This window comes from Lepisosteus platostomus, chromosome 10 (assembly GCF_059453375.1).
Source record: "Lepisosteus platostomus isolate fLepPlt1 chromosome 10, fLepPlt1.hap1, whole genome shotgun sequence".
NCBI classification, from domain to species: domain Eukaryota; kingdom Metazoa; phylum Chordata; class Actinopteri; order Semionotiformes; family Lepisosteidae; genus Lepisosteus; species Lepisosteus platostomus.
Window position 1 is genome coordinate 50,292,235 of NC_142620.1, and position 27,523 is coordinate 50,319,757.

At 51.5% G+C, this 27,523-nt stretch overlaps 1 protein-coding gene across 5 annotated transcripts; it reads left to right on the forward strand.

Annotated features, from left to right (window-relative positions):
• The first annotated feature begins 2,464 nt into the window (after nucleotides 1–2,464).
• taf1 (TAF1 RNA polymerase II, TATA box binding protein (TBP)-associated factor) lies at nucleotides 2,465–27,523 on the forward strand. Of its 5 annotated transcripts, none has more exons than XM_088596956.1 (41): nucleotides 2,465–2,853; nucleotides 3,778–3,899; nucleotides 4,986–5,109; nucleotides 5,560–5,676; nucleotides 6,275–6,400; nucleotides 7,428–7,666; nucleotides 8,169–8,387; nucleotides 8,955–9,158; nucleotides 10,261–10,471; nucleotides 10,753–10,872; nucleotides 11,905–12,072; nucleotides 12,172–12,299; nucleotides 12,386–12,493; nucleotides 12,829–13,002; nucleotides 13,209–13,382; nucleotides 14,030–14,134; nucleotides 14,805–15,005; nucleotides 15,795–15,936; nucleotides 16,643–16,773; nucleotides 17,055–17,135; nucleotides 17,877–18,026; nucleotides 18,289–18,408; nucleotides 18,616–18,791; nucleotides 19,256–19,497; nucleotides 20,279–20,486; nucleotides 20,604–20,769; nucleotides 21,290–21,501; nucleotides 22,014–22,122; nucleotides 22,229–22,327; nucleotides 22,763–22,940; nucleotides 23,048–23,115; nucleotides 23,220–23,342; nucleotides 23,550–23,642; nucleotides 23,729–23,825; nucleotides 23,958–24,025; nucleotides 24,225–24,341; nucleotides 24,457–24,561; nucleotides 24,881–24,979; nucleotides 25,620–25,806; nucleotides 26,218–26,389; nucleotides 26,582–27,523. In XM_088596956.1, exons 2-41 carry the CDS (start codon nucleotides 3,786–3,788, stop codon nucleotides 26,817–26,819), a joined length of 5,913 nt encoding a protein of 1,970 aa, XP_088453082.1. In that variant the 5' UTR covers nucleotides 2,465–2,853; nucleotides 3,778–3,785; the 3' UTR covers nucleotides 26,820–27,523. The 5 variants fall into 5 exon arrangements, with proteins under 5 accessions (XP_088453082.1, XP_088453085.1, XP_088453081.1 ...); XM_088596955.1 differs by having other exon boundaries at nucleotides 2,467–2,868; XM_088596957.1 differs by having other exon boundaries at nucleotides 2,468–2,868; nucleotides 23,729–23,813.

The window sequence follows — 27,523 nt, forward strand, 5'->3', positions numbered from 1 at the left end:
GAGAGACTGCGCAGTTCATTTGTCCTTGTGTGGTGGGCGGGTTCACATCCAGAACGGTTTTACATGTCCTTTTTCACTCACTGTTCTTGTAAGTTAGCCTGCAGGGTAGAGTAGATTCGGGATTGTTTGTCAGTATTTCTTACAAAATGATTTAGCTGTTACTTTCTGAAAGCTCCTTTCTGCCTGGCAGTTCCTTCCCTATGGATTATGTCTACTTTTTCCACAATGCACTAATTCAGAGTGCCTACTGTATTTAGGGAATATACAATATAGGTTCAAGATGTGTATACTGTATATATACTGCTGTCTCTGACATCTTGCATTGTTCCACTTCTTTCACCCAACGTTCTTCATTCTGACAGAATTCTGTAGTGAAATTCATCTGACGTTTTAGCTACATCTTATGATTCTGGAATGACAAGATTGTTTTTCACCCAAGCTAAGCCTTTTTAGCACCAGTCAGATTTATAATAGTCAAATATATATAATAGATGATGATAGTACAACATATTAATGGGGGCTTTGGGTAAATTGGTGATGCTCATAACATTAGTGCTTTGCAAGAGTGTTCAGACCCTTGCACGGTTTTCACATTTGGAGGCTTTGAAACGTGCGGTCATGACACTCTGAAATAGCAGCAATGAATCTGATGAGAGAGACAGACTCGGGTTCATGAGGTCTTCATGAGTCACTTCCTTTGGGGCAATGGCTTTTTGAGGTGAACACCGTGAGCTAATCATATCACAGCAGTGCAAAATAAAGGAAGTGTTAAAAAGAGCTTAATTTGTTGCACGATGCCAACGGCCTTTATTACTGGTGTTTATACAGTGTGGGTTAATACTTGGGGACAAGGTTCATATGGGATCTCAGATGTGGAAGTAATGTGCTTTTTGTGAAGGCAGTGTGGTCTCTGTTGCGAACTGCCCTGTGTTTACTGCTGTCTTCCCATTGTGATGTCCTGAGAGCCCGCGATGGAGAGGAAGGTTACTTCACACTCTTCGATTGCATGTGCACAAGGGAGGGAGGGGGCAGTCTCTGCAGGTGGGAAACCCCATTCATGGGGGGGGTGGGCTGGCTTTTCCCCGATGAGCTTACCGACAGTGAACACAGACAGCCACCATCGCCTCCAGCACAGACTGGTGGCTGAATCGTTTTGGGACCAGCGATCCCAGTCCTGCTCTCACAAGATCAGTTGGCAGCATGCAGCAGGTCCACCACTCTAAAAAATCATCTAAAAGTGCTTAGGGATGAGTGCAGGATAAAGCAAAAAACACAACATTTACTTGTGCCACACAAGACGAGATTATCCGCTCCATGATTGAGCAGGGTGCTTTGCAGTCTATATGAATCTCACAGCCTGCCTGTGCTCTGCTGGGGCCCAGTTCCCCTTCAGGAGAGGGCAGCAGAAGTAGTTCGGTCTTTTGGTGATGTGAAAACACCTTGTGGTGTGGTGTCACATTGAAACGGTTTCCGGACCTCTCGCACACGACTGGGCTTCTCACAGACGTGCACAGAGCTCTGGTATCCGTGCCGGGGGGTCAGCAGCAGCTCAGCACCTCCTGTGCACGGTGCTGCAATAGCCGCGTTTACTGTAAGAGAGCTGGGGGGCGTCTCGACCAGGGCAGGAGACGAAGAGGCCGCTCGCAGACGGGCGCCCTTTCTGGCTGACACCTCCGCCTCGCTGTAACCGCAGCAAAGGGCTCGGCTGTGCGCTGCAGCAGGCGAGACAGCGCAGCCGCGTCACACGGCGCCTCCTTACATAACGGCAGCGCCATTAACCCCGTGTGTGACATCCTGCACCGCAGATGGCCGGTGCGGGTCCTCTGACTCGCATCACTCTCGGCAGCTGGAGCCCAAGTACTAATCGAAAGGGCTTAGAAACGCTGGTTTAAGTCAAGAGAAGCTGAGTTATAAGTACAGAGCGACTATTCCGTAGAGGAAAGGGGATTTAAAAAGTACTCTTCTTCCAGCGTGTGAGATAAGACGCATGACATCCATTCCTGTTGTTGTTTTTATACTCTGTTCACTCTATTCCATGCACCTTCGGAGCAAAAACTCCCTTTAAACTGACAGTTTCGGAACCTCATAGTGAGGTCTGGCTGTAAACGGCTGGGCTCCGGGAGACAGCGCCGCCTGCTGGGACAGCGGCAAACTCCCGTCACAGGTGGGACCGGCAGAGGGAGGGCTGGCACAGTTCTTAAGAATACAGTTTTAAAAAAGCTAATACATCGAAAAAAGTCTTCCAGTCCATCTTAAGGCGATCCCAATTCCTTTACAAGAAAGCATGCATTTTTTTCAGACGGACGCTTTCTGACCTTTTTAAAGTATACCGCTCTCTCAGAATTTAATTTATTTTTAGGACCGTTAAGACGAGCGACAGAGATAGGCTCAGCTTACTATTTTAAGGAAATTCTGAATCATCAATAAAATCATTTCATTCTAAAATCTGTTCGTGTTCTGGAGATCTCCGGAGAACGTGATTGTGGTGTACCGGTTATTGCCGGAGGGGGGCGCTGTGGGAAATGACCGCCGGGCAGTAAGGAGCGGAAGTAAAGAGCGACGCTCTAGGAAACGGGAAGCAGCAGTGAAATGCAGTGAGCTGGAATGGTTTGTTTCTTCGCTGGGAGCGGAGAGGTTTGATTTTAAAAACGGATGGAAATACGATTCGCATCGCTTCAGCGAGACCACTCGGCTGTGCATGCAAATTAAAGGAGGATTGGGTTCCTTTGGCTAGAGTCTCCGGGTCTGTCTCTCACCCCTGTCCCGGAGATAGCTGCTTCTTTGGGGGGGGAAGACAGAAGAAGTATCCAGTTTGGGCCCCAGCTGCGGAGAACTAAGACAACGACACAACTGGTGGCAAAGCAAACAGTAATGATCTTTTTTTTTCCAATTGTAGAATGCATTGACTGTGTCTTGGAATCTGTCCTGCACTCACACTGTCAGCTGTCTGTGTTTGCGATGTTGTTTGAGGACTGTTCTATGTGCTCTCACACTGCAGACAAACTGGCCCGTGTTCGGACAAAAAATACTAAAAGCATGATATACTTTAATGTGCGATGTTGATCTAAACGGGAGTGTTTCTTTTCGGTACGTTTGCGACCAAAGGAAAGAAAAAAACGATTATTGGACCAGATTTGGCGGGAATATAATATTATCTTTCTCGTTTTAATTTTATTTGTGGTGGGCGGCGCAGTGGTGAGCATTACAACCTCGCAGCGCAGGCCCCGGGTTCAGTTCCCGGGGATGCTGTCTGTGTGGAGTTTGTACGTTCTCCCCGTGTTGAGTAGAGTTTCCTCCCACAGTCTGAAGACATGTTAGTGGGTTAATTGGCTTCTGGGAAAATTGGCCCAGGTGTGAGTTGGGCGAACTGTGTCTGCTGGCCAGGATAGACTCTGGTTCCCTTCCGACGCTGAATTGGATGAAGTGGATGAATGTAATATTTACGTTTCAGGACTGTCTGGTCTGGCATACTGTCTCTGTGAGGACGTTGCCTTTGAGTCTTCTGAAAGGGCTTTGCGTTGATGCGATGGTGTAGAATACGTGTCTTTGTGAATTTCATACCCAAAAGAAAAGGTGTAAGAAATAGTTTTTTGGAGTATTGTGAGGCGTACTTGGTAACCGTTCTGCTCTGGCCAGTGGCTCTGTGAGAGTGCTCCCAGAGACCGGTAGGCGAGGGGTCAGTATTGACATCAAGAAGCTGCCCTAGTGCCTGCCCTGATTGGATCTCTCTCAGCAGTCCATACTGCCTGTCTACTTACTGCTTGTCCATCTGCCCAGCCTGCAGGATGTCGGAGTCAGACAGCGAGGAGGATCAGGACCAGCCCTTCTCCCTCACCGGCTTCCTGTTCGGAAACATCAACGAGGACGGCCAGCTGGAAGATGACAGCGTGCTGGACACTGTAAGGGGCGGGGGGGGGGGAGGATGGCTCTTGGAATGCGCCACACTAGCCTGTGCAAATCTACCCCCAGATAATCCCGAAATGGCTAACACCTCTACTAATGCAGACCCACCTGTGGCTTGAAAAACCTCAAATGGATCTGGCAGCTTTGTAAAAGTTTGTTTCTGCAGTATTCCCCCAGTAGTTCATACTGCGCAGTCCTGGCGAGAGTTTGTTAGAGATGCCTACACGTAGCCCTCCAGCAGTGGCAAGGGATAATCAAGTAGCTTTCTCCCTGGGGAAAACAATCACGTGTGTTTTTCAATTGGGAGGAATGCACCTGAAATACAGCTGAATGAGAGGACAAGAGGATGCATTCTCGTATGTTTTCATAATATAAACCCTATTGCATGCATTTGAGAATGCAGATATAATTTCTAGGGGGCGCTGCATGTCAAGAAACATAGTCACCACTTATCTGCTTCCCCTTTATTCATTCAGGCACTTGAGGGCAAGAGTGGAGTGACAAGAAATAAGTTCCAGTTTGAAGTCCTAGCATAGAGAGAGTTGGATTAATTCTAGCAGTCCTATGAGTTCTGCTCTTTGTTTGTGCATCATACACCACGGCATTGACACATCTGTGTTGGTGTAAGAGATTATACAGGGCAGAGGTGTAGGCAGCTCTGTAAGCAGAAATAGTACTTGTGTAAACGCACTGTTCCCATATAGAATACATCTGGATCCTAGGAGATAGCTCTCAGGATGCAGGTATAAATGGACCTTGTGTAGGATAAAAAAAAAAACTGGAAGGCTTGTCAGGTTTGGTCGGCTACGATGCTGTATTGTACAACAATAAGATTGTGCCCTTGCTGCTCTTTCTGTAGGGATTACTGAAGTACGTAGAAAACTGTTTTGAAAGAAAAAAAGACGGGAGTGTTTTGTTTCTGTACAAGGAGTTAGAATGGGCAGGAAGAAAGTAAAGAAGCTCATGTCATCTTCATCCAGTCACTGGTCCTTGCTGAGTGGCTCACTAGAAACGGAGACAGAAGGACAGTAGTGATCTGAGAGCCATCTCGCCTGACTGAGATTCCTTGCCCTGTCTCCCAGGAGTCAAAGAAGCACCTGGCTGGGCTGGGCTCACTGGGCCTGGGCAACCTGCTCACGGAGATCACGGCCAGCGAGGACGATCCGCCCCAGGATGAGAGGGACTCATCGGGGACAGACGCGGAGGGTAACTCGCCCCCCTTCTGGGGAGGGGCAGGGGCAAAGGGAGGGGAAAGAGAGGGGTTCGGAAGGGAGGTATCGGATGAATGGAGGGAAGGAGTGTTTTAAGGGAGGAGGAGTAGCAGGGATGCTGGGCAGGGAGTGTGGAGTAGAATGAGAGACAGCAGTGGAAGAGACGCAGGTGCCAGGTTGTGAGACGAGGTGACAGGTTTCGGGGAGAGGGACCCTTTCTGCGTTGCTGTGTTCTCTCTTCTGAGTTCTCTCCCAGCGCTGTGGGTGGTGGAGGGAGATATTGACTGCACGGCAGTGATTTTCCTGTCACTGCTGGGGTCCTAGGGGACACTGAACAAGAGTCTTCTTAGATCTTGACATCCGGGTAAACAAGATGGGCAGAACAGCCTCCTGGTGTCCGTTACCTTTTGATTGGCCAGCTCAACCCTTCCCCCTTTCCCGTTAGGCTGGGTGAAGAGCACGGAGGACGCCGTGGACTACTCGGACATCAGTGAGGTCGCCGAGGACGAGACGCGGAAATACCGCCAGGCCATGGGCAGCCTTCCGGCCCTCCACCGGACAGGTCAGACCCCCGAACGAGAAGAGACTCCCTCCCTTTCTTACGATTAGAACAGGCCGTATTTGTGGAAATCAGTCTGTAAGAGCTCTTAAGATAGAAGCTCTTTCAGATAGAGTTGTGTAAAGCTTACGTTCTATAAATTCACACTAAGTAAATGACCTCTAAAAAAGCAGAGTTTTTTTTTACCTGTTTATTATTTTACATATATTTGCTGCATTTGGAAAGTTAGAACCAGCGTATTGTATTTCTGACATCCTGACATTGTCCTGGTGTTTGGCGTAAACGTTCTCTTCAGACTATCTTTTTTTCCTTCGGCTGGAGTTGTCTCTATCCCACCGGCTAATTAGTAACAATTAATAAGTGGGTTTCTCATATATCAGTAGGAATTGCGCAAACAGTAATTACAAAAATGTTGAGAGAACTGGTAATCTAGGTGTAGGACTGATTAAGGATCACAGAAAGTGTAGTAAGACTTAAATATTACCGAAGCCAAGCTGCGTTTTCCTGCCCTGTGCTGGCTTGAGAGCTGTGGTCAGTGCTAGTCCCTCTCTCTGTAAGCACAGTGCGTTTCCCCACCCACTCCGGCCCTCTGCCTCCTCAGACGACGACGACGACGACTACGATGCCGACTGCGAGGACATCGATGCCAAGCTGATGCCCCCGCCTCCGCCGCCCGTGCTGCCCACCATGCCCAAGAGAGACGAGCCCGCGGCTCCTGGTCCCAGCGGTAGGCATCACGTTAGGGGGGGTACAGTGTGGCCCATCCTTAAATACATGTAGTTTTCCATCAGCTCTCGCTTTCTGTTCAGTCTTTATACCTAGCCGCCGCATTTCAACATTCCCTGTGACGCCCGATTATGAGGCCGAAAACTACGACACCTTTACAGGCTTCTGGGTCGCACTGCTGTTATCAAAGCACCAGGGGACCTGGGTTTCGATTCCAGCCTTTGCTTCCTGCCAGTGTGTGGTTTGTGTGTTCTCTCAGTGTTTCCACCAGCATCTCCCGTTCCCTCCCACCTACCCAAAAACTGCCGATTAGCCTTGATTGGCTTCCCCAAACTGTCCCTCTGGAGTTTATCCCAGTGAGGCAGGGGGCTGGACTCTCTGTCTGTGCAGTGGGAGGCTTTTGTTCCTCTCTTCCCAACAACCTGTTCCAGTTGTGTTTCTGCATCTGGGGTCTCCAAGCCTGATTCTGGAAGGGCTTGATTCAGTTACTCTTACCATCTTTAGTCACCTAAAGATTGGCACCATCTGTAAACTAGTGATGAATTCAGTAGATAATCTGTTCAGTTAAGAAAACTCTGGTCCTTGAGATCTGAAGAGTACTTGGATTTAGGCTTAAACGATGTCCTGGTTACAAAATCTAACAAGCTGCCTAATTGACCGCAGTTGAAGTGTTCGATGTCTTTAGAAATTGGTGATTTAACTGTGACCTCCAAAACCTGCTGGATTGGAGCTCTTCAGGACCAGGGTTACACTGTGTGTACGGTGATAAAGGGGAAATCTGGGTAAAAGATCAAGTGTCGTCTGTGTGCGGAAGAATCTTGGCATATTCTGGCAGGTCTGGAACGCTGGCTCTGATGAGTGTCATTCTGATATTTATGCCATAGATGCAGAAGAGATTGGTATATCCTGTCTTTGTGGCTTTCGTTAATGTACTGGGGCTCCACATGCTTGCAACCTGCACTCTGAAAAAATAGATGTATAATGTGCAGGACTACAAGCACATTGTGGTTCTCTGCTGCCCCCTGCAGTCGGAGACGAGGGCGACGGGATCATCCTGCCGTCCATCATCGCGCCGTCCGCGGCAGGGGAGAAGGTGGACTTCAGCAGCTCCTCAGACTCGGAGTCGGAGACGGATCGCCCCAGCAAGGGTGCCGGGGGAGGGTCCGAGGGCAGCCTGACCCTGCCGCTGGCCGGCATCATGCAGCGGGACGCCACCAAGCTCCTGCCCAGCGTCACGGACCTCTTCCCCGAATTCCGTCCGGGAAAGGTAATTGGGGTGTGGGGGGCGAAGGGATAAGGAGAGGATCAGTCCCATCGGAGGAGGATTGAGCCTGGGTTTGGGTTATGGAGGGATAAGGAGAGGATCAGTCCCGTGTTATAGTGTGCATGAATGTGAGTTACTAACAGTAATGAAGAATTAGCACTAAGAAAAATATTCAGTCATATGCTGAATGCTTTTATATATTCTTAAAAATACAAAGTTTCCATTTGTCAGTAACTGTAATTGGCACAAAAAGTAAGATTGCTCTGATTGTCGCACTGATACAATCCGATCCCTTGAATTAAGAGAGGGTTGGATGCAGTGTCTTGGGAGAACATCCGAACACGTTGCCTTGTGCCTTAAAAAGCGCATCTAACTGTGTGTGAGGGATGAACATGTAGGGGCTGATGCCTGTCGCTGCACCAGACTTCCTGACTGACCGCCCTCCCTGGAGAGGAGGTTCGCACTTCCAGACGGCGTCCTTCTGATCCCTCTTTCCCCTCCCCAGGTCCTGCGTTTCCTGCGGCTGTTCGGCCCCGGCAAGAACATGCCGTCGGTGTGGCGCAGCGCGCGGCGGAAGCGCAAGAAGAAGCACCGGGAGCCGCACCCCGGGACGCCGCCCCCCGGCGACCCCGAGCACGGGGAGGCGGGGCCGGAGAAGAAATCGGGGTGGGACTACGAGTACGCCCCGGCCCTGCCACCAGAGCAGTGCCTCTCTGACGATGAGGTCAGTACCGCTGGCTGCCACCAGGGGGCAGTGATAACGCAGCGCTGCTCAGCTGTGGGGCCCATGCCGGGCAGGGTCACCCTCCCAGGATAGCAGTGGGTGTCCTGGAGCTTGCGTTTTACGCACTTTAGAAAACAACAATGGGGTGTTCGCAGCCGAGTCTGTTTGGAGAAATACATCCATCTGTGAGTTTTGTTCGGGCGGTCGTTTCAGACGAAAAAAGATCGAATCCTGAACGATCTGAGTTTTGACATGGCAGACGGTGCCCTGAAAGAAAATGCTTTGTTTCCTTTAATGGGATCTGGGTTGTTGTATAGTCAGGTAGTGGTCTTAAAGAGGACAGATTCCATTCTGGTGGGAGAGCAGCATTTTGAAAGAAACGCTGGGCTCTTCCGCTTGACTGGTCCACGCGTTCCTGCACAGTTGTCTTTCTGTTTGTCTTCTGAAACAATCCGTTCTCCCCGCTTCCCTTTTCGTTGAACCACGCTCCCCTCTCTGGTCTGTAACTCTTCTCGTGTTCCTGGTCCCGTCTCCAACGTTTCCCCCTTTCCCTCCCTCTGTCCTCAGATTACCATGATGGCTCCCGTGGAGTCGAAGTTCTCTCAGTCCGCCGGGGACGGGGACAAGGTGGCGGAGACGCGGCCCCGGGTGGCCGAGTGGCGGTACGGCCCCGCGCAGCTGTGGTACGACATGCTGGGCGTGCCGGAGGACGGCGCGGGCTTCGACTACGGTTTCCGGTTGAAGGGCTCCCAGCCGGAAGAGCCGGAGCAGGTAACGGAGAGGCGAGCGAGGGGACGGGGCGCCCCCTGGTGGGGTGGGGTGGCGTCTGCACCGCTGTGCAGCCGACCTCCTGTTGGCAGACAAGGGCACCCTTCACTTCGCCACAAATCATAAACAGAAAAACCTCTCAAAGCAGGCGTGCTCTATGAACCTCTTCATTTTATAATAATAATAATAATAATTGCTTACACTTATATAGTGCTTTTCTGGTCACTCCACTCAAAGCGCTTTACAGGTAATGGGGACTCCCCTCCACTACCACCAGTGTCCACCTTTTTTACCTTGCGTCAGACATTTGAAGTCGTTTAGGCTCAGCAGCTTTGCTTACATGTGACGTCAGTGCTGCAGATTTCTAGTACAAGACGAATTAGTGGGTTTTGGCGCCTGTATGTTTTCCACTTGTTGAGTGAGGCTTGATAAAACGTGTGAAGGTTTATTCCGTGCTGAAAAGAAGCACAAGTTTGGCTGTGGAGCCTTCTTCTGGTAAGGCCAAAACATTTGTTTCTTTTCTTTTCCTTTCAGCGTGGAATAAACCTGTAATTGAATTTGTTCCTTTGCAGCCTGCGCGTGTTGGCGCCGATACCTACTTGAACTTATTAAAACATCAGGTGGGTAGCTGCGTCAGCATGCGTAGGCTGCAAAAGAAGAAGTTATAGGTTTATTCCATGCTGAAAAAAAGAAGTAAGAGAACACAACGTTTCGGCCGTGGAGCCTAATTTCCTTCTTATTAAAACATGTCTGCTAGGTGAACGTGGGGCTGTCGGGAGGAGTAGATGAGTGCTCTTCTGAAAGTGACAGTCTGGTAGGAGGTGGTGTTTTGCCAACGGCCATAAAAAACAAAACCTTTTTAATGAAGACAGCGGATCGTCGTTTCTCAAGGGGCTCTGCTCATTCGGATATTTGCGTGCTTCATTTTGACGGGGACAGTGAAAGGTCAGGGTTGGATTGAAAAATGCATCTGAGCCCCCGGGCTGATGTCCTGGGGCGCGAGCAGCAGGCGCTTCCCCCGCGGTGCTGAGCTCCAGCCGACTCTGCCCGTCCCGCGGGGAGAGGCGGCTCGCCCCCACGATCCTGTCTGCGCGTGTGCCCGCAGGCCGAGCCGGAGGAGGGGGAAGGGGAGCCGGAGGCGGAGCTGCTGGAGAACGAGCACTTCCTCATGGTGACGCAGCTGCGCTGGGAGGAGGACATCATCTGGAACGGCGAGGACGTCAAGCACAAGGGCACCAAGACGCAGCGTGCCAGCCTGGCCGGCTGGCTGCCCTCCAGCATGACCCGCAACGCCAACGCCTACAATGCCCAGCAGGGTGAGTGCCCTCTAGCTCCATGGCTAGTTCAGGGCTGATGAATTTAATGCAGAGTAAGACTGAGGACATTAAAAACTCTGCAGGGGTACAGTTGTATATAAGAGAATCTCTATGTGCAATCCAAAACGACCCCTGTGCAGTTGGGAGTCTTATTTCCATTTTCACACTTTTTGCCAAAATGTATCTTCCCGTTTGACTATGCTGCACCTTTCAGTTACCTGACCCCGACCTCTCAGTTAAGGAGCGTGCCACTCTTAATGGGATGTGTCTGTTCTGTGCAGGTCTTAGCCGCAGTAACTCACAGCTGGTGCCCCCTACCCCTCCTCCGCTGCCCAAAGCTACCCCCCCCGGTACCCAGGGCTCCGGCAAGATTCGGGACAAACACTCCCAGGAACAGCAGGGTAACGTTGACTTCAAGAGGAATATAGGGCTGTGCACAGTACAGATGGAGACAGAGCACTGTTAATAGTCTGACACATGACCCAAGGCAAAGCACAGACTTAGGTAGAGGGCATTCTGGGATAGAGGGATGCAGAAGTGTTATTGATTGGTATAGAGACCTGCCCTGCAGACAGTTTACTTTAGGGTAGGGGGCTGTTCTACAAGCATAGACAAAGTTTAGAGCCTATTAATAAAGTACAGACTGGGGTAGTGGCTTAAAAAACGCATTGTCTAGGGATAAAGAAAATAAACTGGACAATAGGAGATTGAGCTCTATAGACAGTGCACTTAGGGATAGGGAGAAGTATGAAAACCTAAACTGGACAGGCTGAAATACAAGGTGTAGACATGGTCGAATATGGCGTTGAGACGATGCAGTCTGTAACAGAGGATTGTAAAGTGAAGAGTGGGGTAAAGGGCATGTCACACAGTGTATAGAGGTCTGCAGACAGCGTGGGAAAGAGTTGTAAATGTAGTTTGTGAGAGATGAGTATGACCTGGAGTTTAGTAGCTGCTGGGAAGCAGCCACTGAAATTTGACTAGTAAAAATTTAAAAAGATGCAGATGGCTAAATAGTGTGCCTGCAGACTGAAATGGAACAGCACGTACACTGTGGTGGGATAGCTGTATAGTACCTATAGTCAAAATCAAGGCTCAGCGAAACTTTCCAGCTGCACAGTGTCCTCTCAACGGCCTTGAAATGACGATGATGTGCGCGTGAGATAGAGGGCCGTCTTAAAGGCTGTCTTGGTTTTATGGATCACATGGGGTTCGATGCAAATGCTTGTGCAGCTGACGAGTTGGTGGCGAAAGCACTGGGAAGCAGGCGGTGCCCCTGTGTCTGGGGGGTGGGGAGAGCTGGTTTTGACATTGCCGAGCTGGCTCGGTGGGCCCCACCCTGGCAGAGAGAAGCGCTGTGCTGACTCCTGTGAATGACCATTCCCAGCTGATGTTATATTGCAGTTTTCTGCTCCTTCCTCCCATCCCTTCAGTCTCCATGGAGGAGGATTCCCCTTGGTTCTCCATCTTCCCCATCGATAACGAGGAGCTGGTGTACGGCCGTTGGGAGGACAACATCATCTGGGATGACCAGGCCATGGACGACATGCCCACCCCACCAGTGCTCACCCTGGACCCCAATGACGAGAACATCATCCTAGGTGGTACTCCTCCCTTCTCCTTCTCCATCCATCTCTCTGCCGTTCTCTCCTCTCTTTGGCCATCTGACATCTCCCCTCTCCCCCTTTCGCAAACTGCAGAGATCCCAGACGAGAAAGAGGAGATGACCTCCAACTCCCCCTCCAAGGAGAACAAGAAAGAATCGGCCTTGAAGAAGAGCCGCATCCTTCTGGGCAAGACTGGCGTCATCAAGGATGAGCCCCAGCAGGTCAGAGGCAGGAAAGAGAGGAAGGAAAGGGGGGGGGGATCTCCTTCACTCGTCTTTACTCACACCTGCTCCTTCTCTTCATTCAGAACATGTCCCAGCCAGAGGTGAAGGACCCCTGGAACTTGTCAAATGATGAGTTCTACTACCCCAAGCAGCAGGGTCTGCGGGGCACCTTCGGAGGCAACATCATCCAGGTAGGGTATTAAAGAAGATCTGGGAGAGCAGTGAGCTTCCCTTACAGGGTTGATGGATCTGTTCTCCTGTTTGCCTGCTCAGGGCTGATCTGATGAAAGCCCTGAGATTTTTCTGATTCTGTCCCTTTGTTGGAGGTCGGGGGGGAGGGTAGGATGCTGGTTTCCTTAAGGACCACTGTTTCCATCTAGGATCAGGTATTGGTCCTTATGTCTCCTGCTAAAGAAGAGCACTATCCTCATCGGGAATAGGAATCTGGCAGGTTGGGTTTGTAGTGACACTAGTGCCAAAAGAGTCTTTGTCAATCTCTCTCTCCCCTCTCCCCCTGTCCCTGTAGCACTCCATCCCTTCAGTGGAGCTGAGGCAACCGTTCTTCCCCACCCACATGGGTCCCATGAAGCTGCGGCAGTTCCACCGGCCCACCCTGAAGAAGTACTCCTTCGGGGTGCTGTCCCAGCCCGGCCCCCACCCTGTCCAGCCGCTGCTCAAACACATCAAGAAGAAGGCCAAGGTCTGGGGCCCCTGTGGTCTCTTCGCCTCCCCCTCCCTGCCCGCCCCTTTCAGGCCAGCAGGAAGAAAGGGCTGTGACCTCGGTCTCCACCCCATCTTTCATCCTCCCTCTCTCAAAGTCTCGGTCCAGTTTTTGCTCCACGCTCCTCCTTTCCCTCCTCCGTGGCCCGTGCTCACCGCCCTCTCCCGCTCGTCTTCCTGTCTCAGATGCGGGAGCAGGAGCGCCAGGCCTCCGGCGGCGGCGACATGTTCTTCATGCGGACGGCGCAGGACCTGACGGGCAAGGACGGCGACCTCATCCTGGCCGAGTACAGCGAGGAGTACCCCCCGCTCATGATGCAAGTGGGCATGGCCACCAAGATCAAGAACTACTACAAGAGGGTGAGAGCCGCGTCTTGCGCACTTGACTTGCCAGCATCGCTTCCAGTGGTCTGTGCTGCTCAGTTGTCATTGAATGTGAAAGGCAAGCAGTACACAGTGTCTTGCTTCCTGTGAGTACACCCATCCCTCGATTTGAGACCGTATTTCGTTCCTTCGAAATTTGGAAACCGAAACCGAAAATCACCCGGCATTACATTTGAGCTAAAATTCTCAGCCTCTTAAAATTTGACCTTGAACTTCAGATGAACTTGTAGATGATAATGATCTTTGTTAACCCACTAGGATAGATACAGATGGACAACAGAAATAGAGGTGTAAACATTTTAAGAAGGCAAACGCACTGAGGACCTGTCTTGTGGAGGGTTGTCATGCGAGGAGGATGGTGTCCTCCGTACGACTATACCTTCGTTGTAGAAAAATTCACTTCATCGCTGCAAAAACCGGCTACTAAAAGGCACGTTTCCTTACAGCACATTTCCTAAACCGGGTGCTCGGAAATCGAGGGCTGGGCATGCTCTGTCATTAGGAGTAGATTTGGGGATGCTGGAGGGGACAGGAATTTGGTGGCCAGTGTTGGTTTTTCTTCCCAACCACTTCACCGCTGGGTTCGGCATCCGGCGCTAACACGGCTCTGCTCCGTTCCACAGAAACCAGGCAAGGATCCCGGGGCGCCTGACTGCAAGTACGGAGAGACGGTGTACTGCCACACCTCCCCCTTCCTGGGGTCCCTGCACCCGGGACAGCTGCTGCAGGTGCGAGGAGTGTGGGAGGGGCGGGGGCAGCAGAGAGGGATGGGAGCAGGATAGACATTAATCCTCCATGGCACTGACAAAGTTAACCCGCTGGAAACAGGAACCAGGGGACACGAGAACAGGAGGCACCATGGAACAAGCTACCCATGTCATTACATCTGCTCACCTGGCTTCTTTAAAGGAAAATGGCTGGATGAGGTCCTCAGGTTATTAGCTATTATCTACAAGATAGCTGAATTATTAGGAAGAATAACTAAATCTCTATTAACCACAGGTAAATACACACCGCTGATAAGCGACACTTGCTGTTATTCTGGGTCCAGTTTGAAGGGATGTACTGGTTCTGAAAGTATTAAGTACTTAGAGATGGGCTAATCATCTGTAACACTTCTTATGTTCATAAGCAGAAACAATTTAGGGAGTGAGACAGGAAAGAAGATAGAGGAACAGAAGAAAGAGAAACAAATCACAGACAGTGCAAAGGACGAATGAAAGAATTTGAAAAGCAAGGAGATTTTTTTTGGGGGGGGGGATAACTGACACTTTCCTCTCCCTTTGTAGGAAGAAATGTGCTGCTCCAGGAGCACTGCGTGTTTTTTCAGCTTGACTGTGGTTCTCTGGTGTGTTGCATGAGGTGTTTCTAATGGGTCTTCCCATCCACCTCCCCCAGGCCTTTGAGAATAACCTCTTCCGCGCCCCCATCTACCTGCACAAGATGCCGGAGACGGACTTCCTGATCCTGCGCACGCGACAGGGCTACTATGTCCGCGAGCTGGTGGACATCATTGTGGTGGGCCAGGAGTGCCCGCTGTTTGAGGTGCCCGGGCCCAACTCCAAACGTGCCAACACGCATATCCGCGACTTCCTCCAGGTACAGGCTCACCGCAGTGACCTATCGATAGTGACGTTGTATACGGGTCTACACCTCCTGCTCTGTTCGATGACCTGCGTTATGACTCTTCCCTTGCCAGTGCTGAAGGGCATCTTGGCTTGAGCATGAGGAAAGCAGTCAGAGATCTCTATTGTGCTCTATTCTCTTCTCTCCTCATCTTTTCAACTTCACGTCAGAGATGCTTGGTCAGCAGTTTACATCAGCAGTTGCTCTTACATCAGAGCATGTTAACAGTACCCTTTTGAAACACATGAACATATTGTTCCCGGAATAGTAATGGAAAAGTGAAAGGTAAGAGATTGGAGGACTGATAAGGCAAAAAAAGCAAATGGCATAGAAATATTCATATTTTGCAGAATTATGAAGCAACAATAACAAAATGGAAATAAGATAAATAGTAATTCATGAAAACGGACTACACTTCTGTTTTCCAAAAATCAGTTTTGCTAGGCTTGTGTCCTTAAGCTTTTTCTCCACTATTCTATCATTCAGTCATGTGCACATTGCCGGCTTGGTTCATTCAGTGCCTAGATGAATTATCTCTTAGGGAAAATAACGAAATCTTCAGTGATCACAGGTGATAAACACATCGCTGACAGGTGAGAGGTGCTGCTGCTCTCGGTCCAGTCTGAGGGGACGTGCTTGTGCTGAAAGTGCAGCTTCACCAGAGACGTATGTGATCAGGACTCCTGAGGTCGACATTCCTCAGTCCTCCAGTATAGCCGTCTTTATTTCTCTCTCTCTCTCTCGTCCTTTTCCCTCGGGCAGGTCTTCATTTACCGGCTCTTCTGGAAGAGCAAGGACAGGCCTCGGCGGATTCGGATGGAGGACATCAAGAAAGCCTTCCCCTCGCACTCGGAGAGCAGCATCCGCAAGCGGCTGAAGCTGTGCGCCGACTTCAAGCGCACAGGTACCGGGCCGGGCTCAGGGTTTGAGCGTGGTGCACGTGGGCCTGGGCAAGAGGCAGTTTGTGACCCCTCCTCTAGCTCCCCATGAGCTCCCATTGATTTATTCACAGCTGTTCACATGGCGAAAGAACATGAGCTTCATGTCATTTGACAGTTTTTTTCTGCTAGAATCAGAAAATTCAATGTTTAGAGGTGCTGAAAGTTTGGCAGCCCTCTTTGTAGGGTAAGCAGGGAGCAATGGTCTGAAGGCACTGGCCTGGTCTCCCTAGATCCTGTGATGGTGTCCTTTGGCAGCAATGTCTGAAGTTCTCCTAATGCCCTATGATGGTCCCTACATGTATAAATTATTCCATATCAACAGAACTGCTGCTGCTGTAACAGACCAGTACAGGTTTTAACCCTGAAGCAGAGCTTCACTTCATCTAGAGGGGGAGAGGAGATGTGTATATAGTGGACAGGATGATGGAAATCCCAATACAAAAGAGAAGAGAGGGAATAGAATTCTGGATGTGACTGGAAACGCAACCAAATAGAGGGAATAAATCTTTGATTCTTCTGGATGCCCATCGAGGCTGTTTGAGATGTTCCTTTCTGAAATTAGGAATCTCTAAACACTGACCTGATGCAGTGGAAAATACTTGAGTAACATGTGTCTTGGCTCTGTGAAGGAGTGACCGACCTCCCTGTTTCTGCCCTTCTCTCTTCCAGGGATGGACTCCAATTGGTGGGTGCTGAAGCCAGATTTCCGGCTGCCCACCGAGGAGGAGATCCGGGCCATGGTGTCTCCAGAGCAGTGCTGTGCCTATTACAGCATGCTGGTAGCCGAGCAGAGACTCAAGGTACACAACATCACTGGCTGGTGATATATGTCCATGTACCAGATTTCCACACATAGTACTTGGACTTCACTGTATATTCTGTGTGTTAAAACACAAGCAAAACATAAGGGAAATCTGTGTTTTTATGCTATGAGCTGTACTAGTATTGGAAGTAATGCTTCACAGCGGAGATTGTCTACTGATTTGTGCTGTAGAGAGCTGCTTGCTAGTGCGTGTTAAGTCAGATGACCAGTGCTGATGCGTCTAGATGTCTCTCTTCTGTCTCTCCCTGCGCCGCTCAGGATGCCGGCTATGGAGAAAAGTCCTTCTTCGCCCCCGAGGAGGAGAATGAGGAGGACTTCCAGATGAAGATTGATGATGAGGTGAGACTGTGCAGCTTTGCTGGTGGTGCCTTTCTGTGGGCCCTGGGGCAAATCATTCCCCCTCACATGGGCTTTCTTCCACAGGGAGTCATTTTCATGTTCTTCCCCTCTTGTATTGTTTGCTTGTGGTGGGGAGACGGGTATCCCCCTCTGCATGACCAGGTGCTGGTCCTGGGTGCCATTCCATCTCTCGTGCGACCCCTAGTAATCGATTACTTGATTACATGTTATTAATGTTATGTTATTACATGTTACTGTTATTGCTATTGTGTTACTGTCTATTGTCTTATCTTCTGTCCTATTTATGTACTGCACCTGAGTGACTAATGAGAAACACTTCATTATACTATGCACCTGTGTAAGTTTAATGACAATAAAGTTGAATTGAATAACCACCAGCCCTGCAGGCCATTAAAGCTTGCAAGTAAATTTCCTTATGCAAAACAAATGACGTGTCCTGATGTTCTGACTTTTATTGTTGTTTCCAGTTCTTCAGAGCTCCAGAGTTTCCAGCTGGAGTTTGTTTTTCATGCTTAGGCCTTGTTTCCTGGAGATCCGAGGTTCTGACCCCCAGGATCTTTGTCTTCGCTGTGCCTGACATATTTCTCCTTGACGGCTTCTCCTTGGTTACAGAAAGTCCTGCTTTTTGCAGGTCTACCTTTTAGTTACGTGCAGCAGACTCTGCTACTCTTTTAATTGTCCACCTTCTTCCCCGCTTTCTCCCCCTCCCCCCCCCCGCAGGTGCGCACGGCCCCCTGGAACACCACGCGGGCGTTCATCGCGGCCATGAAGGGCAAGTGTCTGCTGGAGGTGACGGGAGTGGCCGACCCCACAGGCTGCGGGGAGGGCTTCTCCTACGTCAAGGTTCCCAACAAGCCAACGCAGCAGAAGGTCAGGAGTTCTTTGTCTTTCTCGGTCACTGTGTTTCTGTGTGGGGGGGGGGGGGGTCTGGGTTCTGGCAGGCTTGAGGAGTGGAGTCTATTAAACTGGGTGGTCTGTGTGAGGAGCTCAGGCTAGGAGACGGCTGTGCCCTGAGCCTGAAAGGTCACCATGTTCATTTATAGAGTTGCACTTTTTCGGCATGGTTGAAGGGGGGGGGCAAAATCTCGAGAAATAGGAATGACCTTCCCGTGTGTGTGGGTGGTTTTTACAGGACGATAAGGAGCCCCAGCCTGCCAAGAAGACCGTGACGGGGACAGACGCTGACTTGAGGCGGCTTTCTCTTAAAAATGCCAAACAGCTTCTACGAAAATTCGGGGTTCCAGAAGAAGAGGTAACGCATTGGGCCAGAGGTGGGCAGAAGGGAGGGGTCAGGCTGGTGGAAAGGGTTTCCATGGTAACAGATAAGTGGAAGGAGCCATTCTGCTCAGCTGGTTGGTGTAGGAGGGAAGGTTGATGGCAGTGTAGTGGGAGGGACCAACATGCAGTGCCTGTCCAACAACTGGGTCGGTGTCTAGCTCCCTGCTGGCTGTGTCCCCAGATTAAGAAGCTGTCTCGCTGGGAGGTGATCGATGTGGTGCGCACCATGTCGACGGAGCAGGCGCGCTCTGGAGAGGGCCCGATGAGCAAGTTTGCCCGGGGCTCTCGGTTCTCCGTGGCAGAGCACCAGGAGAGGTACAAGGAGGAGTGCCAGCGCATCTTCGACCTGCAGAACAAGTGAGAAACCTCTTTGTCGCTCCCAACCTCTGTCTCCGATTGCTTCCAGAGGCCGTTCTCTGTGGTCCTGGCTCTTTTTTCCTTGCCAGCAAAGAAGCGCATGCTCGTATTCACCCGTTAGTTTATGGAAGAGATGTGCCCGCAGGGTTGATGGGGAAAAAAAAATCACTCACCTCTCATTTTCCAGATCATGGGTTACATGTGTGTGAAATGATGTGGAAATCAGAAGACTGAGTTGTGGTTTAAAGCAGTATCATGCTGCAAAGGAATAAGTAAAGGATTATTCCACACCGAAGAGTAGAAAGAAAAGACCCTTTTGGCTGTTAAGCCTTTTTCAAGTGTGTATAGTACAACTGTCTTATGGCATATGGCTCTTTAACCACACTACTGATTTTGCTGTAGACGGGTGCAGTGAGTCAGATCCTCTAGCAATCGCTAATACCCCCCTCCCTCCCCACCGCAAGGGTGCTGGAGTCGACGGAGGTCCTGTCCACCGACACGGACAGCAGCTCTGCGGAGGACAGTGACTTCGAGGAGATGGGCAAGAACATCGAGAACATGCTGCAGAACAAGAAGACGAGCTCGCAGCTGTCCCGCGAGAGGGAGGAGCAGGAGAGGAAGGAGCTTCAGAGGATGCTGCTGGGCGAGGACAGTGGCCCCGACCGGGACAAGAACCGCAAGGACCGGCGAGACCGCAAGGGCTGCTGTGAGTCTGGAGAATGAGAGGGGCAAGGGAGACTCTACCCAACGGGAGGTGGAACAAACTATCTAGCCTTGTTGCTTAACCCTGTCCCCTGGTTTCTTTCAGGAAATGGCTGGATGAGGTTCTTGGATCAATTTAAAACTAGCTACCACACGGGCTAAATGGGCTGTATGGCCTTCCCTTGTGTGCGACCCGTCATATGTCTTGCTCAGCAGTGCAGTGCTTGGGTGATTTATAGGATTTATTAAAGCTACGAGAAGTGTTCAGTGCCAATAAAACTTTGTTTCTGAGGTTTAATTAGAAAAACTAAAACACATTGAAATTATTTAATTATTTGTAATAGTACAGAAAGATGATGAAAAGCTTAAAACATTTGGTAGGTTACATCAATATCGAAATTTTCTCTTGGATTTTCATTTTATTGGTAACTCATATGTCGGAGCTAGACTAACTGCAGCACAAGATGAGCTGTTCACAGTACAGTGCTTGCAGCAGCTCAGTCCCACAGAATTTCACGCAGCCGTTTCCTGGCCTGAAACCTGTCTGGTTTTGTAGGGGGCACGTCATCCTGAGTGACAGACCTGGCAACAGAGGTTGTCAAGATCCGTTTAGGTTTTTAACCAATAATATTAACCAAGCGGGGTTCGACTGGATCGTAGCTAGACGGAGAGAAAGGGAAGGGCACAGATGCCAGTAAGGCCGGGGTGCAGGGTTTGACTGGCAACGCCTCAGTCCAGTCCAGGTGCAAGGTTTGATGGGAGTGTCATTCTGGTGTGTCGTGCAGCCAGTGCCCTGTCCACCAGCTCCCACAAGGATGACGACGCCTCCTCGGTCACCAGCCTTAACTCCTCGGCCACCGGGCGGCGCCTTAAGATCTACCGCACTTTCCGCGATGAGGACGGCAAGGAGTACGTGCGCTGCGAGACCGTCAGGAAGCCGTCCGTCATCGACGCCTACACGCGCATCCGCACCACCAAGGACGACGACTTCATGTGAGTCTGGGCTGCACGCGGCCCGTCCCTCTTCCTCCTCGTGAGCCTCCCTCGTAGTCCGCCGTAGGTCGTTTGCACGCGCGCGTGAGCTCACCGGCTCCCCCCTCTGGCACGCAGCCGGAAGTTCGCCCTGTTCGACGAGCAGCACCGCGAGGAGATGCGGAAGGAGCGGAGGCGCATCCAGGAGCAGCTGCGGCGCCTCAAGCGCAACCAGGAGAAGGAGAAGATCAAGGGCCCGCCTGAGAAGAAGCCCAAGAAGATAAAGGAGCGCCCGGATCTCAAGGTACCCACCCTGGGCCCTCATACTTGACACTGTCAGTAGGTCACTACCAGCGATACTAGTGATAGTGACAAGTTATAGGTTTATTCCATGCTGAAAAAAAGAAGAAAGAGAACACAACGTTTCGGCCGTGGAGCCTTCTTCCAGCTTCCACACCTGAAGAAGGCTCCACGGCTGAAACGTTGTGTTCTCTTTCTTCTTTTTTTCAGCATGGAATAAACCTATAACTTGTTCCTTTGCAGCCTACGCATGCTGACGCAGCTACCCACCTGAAATACTAGTGATAGTTGTGACTTGGCCATCTTGAGGTCTGTGTTATGATCTCAGGCTTTTCAGCTGCACACGTGCTCCTTCTTTGTGATTTATTTATGTTTTCAAATTTGTATTGCCTTTACTACAATGTGATTCTCCCCTATTTAGATTTAAATGTGCTGCCGCTCTTTGAGCAGGTCTGCATTGCAGGCCCGCTTTGTCGGACTTGGCGTTGATGGTCTCGCTGTTGTGTCCTCTCTCTCCGCTCCAGCTGAAGTGTGGCGCCTGCGGTGCGATTGGTCACATGAGGACCAACAAGTTCTGCCCGCTGTACTACCAGACCAATGCCCCGCCCTCCAACCCGGTTGCCATGACGGAGGAGCAGGAGGAGGAGCTGGAGAAGACGGTCATCCACAATGACAACGAGGAGCTCATCAAGGTGGAGGGCACTAAGATTGTGCTGGGCAAGCAGCTCATTGAGAGGTACAGTAACGGGCTGGCTCTTATACTGAACATGATGACTGTGTAACACCCTCGTACTGAACAGCACTGTACAACCTACCTCCCACAGCTGTATCACTCTGCAGCTCACAGCTGGTAACCCACTGAAGCTCAGCAGGTGTGAGCCTGGTCAGTACCTGGAGGGGAGACCTCCTGGGAAAGCTGGGCTTGCTGCTGGAAGAGGTGTTAGTGGGACCAGTAGGGAGTGCTCACCCTGCAGTCTGTGTGGGTCCTAATGCCCCAGTAAAGTGACGGGGACACTATACTGTAAAAAGAGGCTCTGTACTTCAGATGAGACATCATCAAGGTGGGGCCACACATTGGTGGTGGTGGTGGAGGGGATCCCCATTACCTGTACAGTGCTTTGAGTGGTGTCCAGAAAAGCACTATACAATTACACTACATAAGCTTACACTTTTTAAGTGTAAGAAATTGTTATTTATTGTTGAATATCATGTCACTCTGTTCTGTCTTTACCCCACCTCACTTTCCAGCGCGGACGAGGTGCGGAGGAAGTCCCTGGTCCTGAAGTTCCCGAAGCAGCAGCTGCCTCCGAAGAAGAAGCGGCGCGTGGGCACGACCGTGCACTGCGACTACCTCAACGTGAGCCTCCTTCCGGTCCCGCCCTGCTTCGGGGTAGAGCTCGGTGGCGTTGCGGTGCCGCACTCGTTCCCGTCTCTCGCCTGACGTGGGTTTGCTCTCCCAACAGCGCCCACACAAGTCGATCCACCGCCGGCGCACGGACCCCATGGTCACCCTGTCCTCGGTCCTCGAGGGCATCATCAACGACATGCGGGACCACCCCAACGTGAGTGCCCTCTCCTCCTCCTGCTCTGATTCGCAGTTTCTAGCCCTTCTCAGGCTCTCTCCCTGCTCCTTTCATCCTTCTGTGAACCTCCGCTCCCTCACCCCTAGTCTTTCTTCTGACTCCACCCTGTACTGTGGATCTGTCACGTCCCTGGAATAAGTGTTCTTTTACCCTTCTGTCTGCTCTCTTACACCTCTCTCTTCTCTTCCTCTTCTGTTCTGTTCAAAGTTTCTTTGTGTGACGTTAGCAATTTCCCTGAGCAGTGTACAATATACATTCCAAGCCACCGGTGAACAAAAGAAATGAAAAGATGTAAGATGAGGGGGGGGAATCCAGAAGAGTAAAAAATCGGTCCGTAAGATAATCGGAATGACCGAAGGAAAAATGGAGAACCTCTAAAGCAGCTGTCATAAAATGGCGATCTCTTTTCTTCAGACCTACCCCTTCCACACTCCCGTCAACGCCAAGGTGGTGAAGGATTACTACAAGATCATCACCCGGCCGATGGACCTGCAGACTCTGCGGGAGAACGTCCGCAAGCGCATGTACCCGTCGCGGGAGGAGTTCCGCGAGAGCGTGGAGCTCATCGTCAAGAACAGCATTACCTACAACGGTGCGGGACAGGGGGACAGGCGGCAGGGGGGAATAAATGTGCCGATTAAAGCAGTGAGATTAGATGTGCGTCGCACTCAAGTCCTGAACACTCTTATTTCGCTGCAGGTGCAAAGCATCCTCTGACCCAGGTTGCGCAGTCCATGCTGGATCTGTGTGACGAGAAGCTGAAGGAGGTCAGTGTCTTCACAGGGTGGCTCTTAGTGACATCTAGTGATATCCGATGTCAGTCTCCCCTGTAACATGGCGTTCCTCTTGCTCCCCTCCTGTTTCCCTCTAGAAAGAGGACAGGCTGGTGAGGCTAGAGAAGGCCATAAACCCCCTGCTGGATGACGACGACCAGGTGGCCTTCTCCTTCATCCTTGACAACATCGTCACGCAGAAGATGATGGCTGTGCCGGACGTGAGTCTTCTAATCTCTTATGTTTTGATCTGCTCTCGGGGGGTGGGGGGGATAAAGGAGCCATTGTTAACATCTTTACTCCTTCTAGTTATGGCTTAATGAAGTCAAGATAGAGTTGTGAGAGTGTTTACACCCCTGTCTGTATTGGCAGTGGAGTATTATTGGTGCTCTACTGTTGTCCAACTCAAGTCCTTTCTCTCTCTGCAGTCCTGGCCATTCCATCACCCGGTCAATAAGAAGTTTGTTCCAGACTATTACAAGGTGATCATCAACCCCATGGACCTGGAAAACATCCGCAAGGTGAGGGCAGCCTTTCTTTCTCTTAAGGTCTCTGTTCATTGGTTTGATCTGATGCTGATGGGGTCTGTGTTTTTGTATCCTTGCAGAACATCTCAAAGCACAAGTACCAGAACAGAGAGGCTTTTCTCGATGATGTCAATCTTATCTATACCAACAGTGTGAAGTATAATGGTGAGCTGGACTGTAAGTGTGTGAAGGGGGGAAATCGGTGCTTTGTGGAGGGGTTGGCGTGGGCGCTGTAGTCAACTTTATAAGAAAGGCCCCTTTCTGAAGTCTGGGGAATGCATTCTCACCATGGGCGTCTGTCTGTTTCAGGCCCCGACAGCCCCTACACCAAGACCGCTCAGGAGATTGTCAATGTCTGCAAGCAGACGCTAGCTGAGGTGAGGAAATGGCTGCCTTTCTGTCGTGCTCCCTGCTCCCTCTGTCTTCGGTCACTGTCCCAGCATGCAACTTCTCAGTTCTCATTGTGCGATGGCACTATCTTCTTGCGATCAGTGCGTCATGCTCCTGCCGAACCGGTCGGTGTCAAACAGCGCTGCCTGTCTTCAATATGTGAATGTGCTGTCTGTCCTCACTCAGTATGATGAACACCTGACTCAGCTGGAGAAGGACATCTCTACAGCCAAGGAGGCAGCTCTGGATGCGGCTGACCTGGAGAGCCTTGACCCCATGACACCTGGGCCCTACACCCCGCAGGTAACCCCCGAAACATATTGCTACCAGAATTTGTCCAAAAAACGGAGACGTGGGCGGAGCTAATTTTGTGTCTTCTTCCCCAACCTTGTGACCTCACCGCCTTCTCTGTCCCCAGCCTCCTGACCTGTACGACTCCAGCACATCCATGAGCCTCCCGAGGGATCCCAGTCTGTACGCCGATGCCACGCCCACCACCACGCCCGAGAAGAGGGGCGGGCAGGTGAGCAGACAGGCTGGCAGGGCAAATTAGAAGTCGAGAATAATCCGAGTCTTGGAATGAGGGAGAGGGCGGGGAGAGTGATGAAGCATGGCTGAATGCCCTTTGTTTCTGCTGGTGAATGATCTCGTCTTTTCCCTCTTGTTTTCTTTCTGTCCGCTCTGCCTCCCTCCCTCCTCTGTTGGCATCCCGCTGGCCTCTGTCCCCTGCCGCCACTCTTCCGTCTCTTTGTCGCCTGTTTCTCTCTTCCCGTCTGCATCTGCTGTTGGCTCCTCTCTCTCCCTCGCTCCTGGACCCCTCGTCGTCTCTCCCCCATTTCCAGGCGCGTCATGGGCGAGGCCGACTCGGTGAGGAAGAGTCGGATGTGGACATAGAAGGATTTGAGGAAGAGGATGATGGCAAGCCCAAGACCCCAACTCCTGTAAGACTTGTGCCTCCCTTGGGGTGGGGGGGGATGGAGATGAAGGAGAGAAGGGCTGACACCTCATTCCTCTGTCCTGTCTCTTACTCTTGGGCTGCTTGTCGTGTTTGCTTGTGATGAGGTTGCCGGGCACCCTCTCCCTCTGTGCTCCTCACAGGGTTGCAGCTCTCCAGGACCGGGTGTGAGAGGGAGCTCAATATCCTTACATAGATCAGAGATCTGGAAGTGGCAGACATAATGATGAATTGTCTGATTGTAAAGGGTCTTGATGGGTTACCGTGGTGGTCTTTCAGAATGATGACTGAGACTGACAGAGCATTTAGAGACTGGTGTGTTAGAGGGGCTGGGTGTCCCTCTCTGTCCTTCCTCTGGTCATGCTAGAAAAACTAAGCCCCTAAAGTCCAGTTTGGGCTCCAAGCCCCTACAGATTGCCCTGCATTCTCTCCTGGTTAAAGCGAAAGGTTGTGATCTGAAATCAGGGCTGATTTTTCTCCTTCTCCTGCACAGTCTCTGCCTCTGTCAGGTTAGGGAATGTGTTTGTCTGACAAGCTACATACAAGATGAATAGTGTAGCAAGGAGTGGAAGAAAAAGATGTTTTAACCTTCCTGCGCACCCCTCTTCTTCCCTGTCTTCCCCCAGGCGGACGATGGAGATGGGGACCTGGAAGAGGAGGACGAGGATCTGTCCCAGCGGCGGTGCGAGGATGAGGACGACGACGAAGGCTCATCGCGGCCTGCGCAGGCCAGCGTGCTGTACCAGGACCTGCTGATGTCGGACGGCGAGGATGATGAGGCCAGCGAGGAAGAGGGAGACAACCCGTTCTCCTGTAAGTCAGAGCCCCAGTGGCCAGTGGGCATGCAGTGTGTGTGTGCGCGCCTGTGTGCCTGGGAGTGTGTGTGCGCGCCTGTGTGCCTGGGAGTGTGTGTGCCTGGGAATGTGTGTGCCTGGGAATGTGTGTGTGCCTGGGTGCGTGCCTGGGAATGTGTGTGTGCGCGCCTGGGAATGTGTGTGTGCCTGGGTGCGCACCTGGGAATGTGTGTGTGTGCACGCCTGGGAATGTGTGTGTGTGCGTGTGAAATAACATTTGAGATTCTGTGGTGGAGAGTGAGGTCCTCATTGCCCATGTGGGCAATCGATCGACCCATCAAGAACCAAGCAGATTGCCCACAGGGGGACGCTCCCCCCTGGGCCCGAGTGGGTAAGGCAGCACGTCTGACCTCTCGCTTGTCCCCCCCAGCATTCCACCTGAGCGAGAGCGGCAGCGACTCGGAACCGGAGGGGGGGATGCGTCCCCAGCAGCCGCGGGTCCACCAGGAGACGGCGCGGCTGGGGCTGGACCAGGACGAGAGCATGATGTCTTTCGAGGGGGACGGCGCCGAGCACTCACAGCTGGAGGACAGCAACGTCAGGTGGGCCGCGGTCTCTCTCTCCGTGACTCCCTTGTTCCACAGCCATCCTCTTCCTGGTTAATTTAAGTGTTGCTGATGGCCTCTGACGGTGATCTCGAAGGGAGCTGTAGTGATCAGTCGAAAGCTGTGGATTTGCTCTCATGGGTGAAATACTCACGTCCCCTTCTCCTGCTCGCTTCCCGTTCTTCTTAGCTATGGCAGCTACGAGGAGGGGGAGGGGCGCACCCGCCGGCACCCTGCCAGCCTGGGCAGCAGCGCGGGCTACGGGCTGAGTGAGGAGGAGGAGGAGGACGAGGAAGAAGAGGAAGAAGATGCGGGGCGGCGGCACGGACCCTGCGTGCTCTCTCAGGTCCACCTGAGCGAAGACGAGGACGACAGCGAGGACTTCCGTTCCATTGGGGGGGACAGCGACATGGACTCCGATACCTAGGGAGAGCCCCCAAACATCTGGACAACTGGGGCTGCATTTGCATCTGCCTTTCGCCCAGCCCCTTCGGTGGTGGTCTGGGCTGTGCCGAGCAGCACTCACGACTTAGCCTCCCGTACCGCCAGGTGCTGGACAGATACATTTCCATCTAGCCAGAGGAAGCCATTGGAATACTTGCAGTCTGGATTTGTCGTGGCCTTGTGCCTTAGTGACCACACGATCATGCAGTGGCTTAGCTTTCCCAATCCCTTTCAGGGTCTGGAATTTCTCTGTGTAAAACCTTCCTTTCTGCACCCATCTGGTCAGTCTTCTCTGTGCTGTTCTCCATTGTGAGCATTTTTTCCATCCTCCATTGTGAGCGTTCACCTTTCCCAGGCAGTCCTCCTGGAACAGTCTGTGGGATTCTGATTGGGGTCCACCGGAGACCCCAAGACTTCACCACGACGTCATCCTGCTATTGTAAAGCACCTTCATCTGTGGGGTTTGAGTTACACAGCCTCACGGAGGAGGGTAAAGACTGATTTGGAGGCCGTGGACAAGTGGGGTCGAGACTCTGTTGAGGCGCCCCCGGTGAAACTGGTCGGAGCCTATGGACCAGGTCACCTTTCCCGTGTGCGCAGTCGAGCTTCACCGCCGCACCCGTTTGGCAGACTTTTTTGTGTAAAGTCTTCGCTTACAAATGATAATAAAGATTTTTTTCCACATGA

Coding starts and splice junctions, on each gene's coding strand:
- taf1 (XM_088596956.1), top strand. CDS start 3,786: ATGTCGGAGTCAGACAGCGAGGAGGATCAGGACCAGCCCTTCTCCCTC. Junction 5,110..5,559: donor ATCGGGGACAGACGCGGAGG/GTAACTCGCCCC, acceptor CTTTCCCGTTAG/GCTGGGTGAAGAGCACGGAG. Junction 7,667..8,168: donor CCGAATTCCGTCCGGGAAAG/GTAATTGGGGTG, acceptor TCCCCTCCCCAG/GTCCTGCGTTTCCTGCGGCT.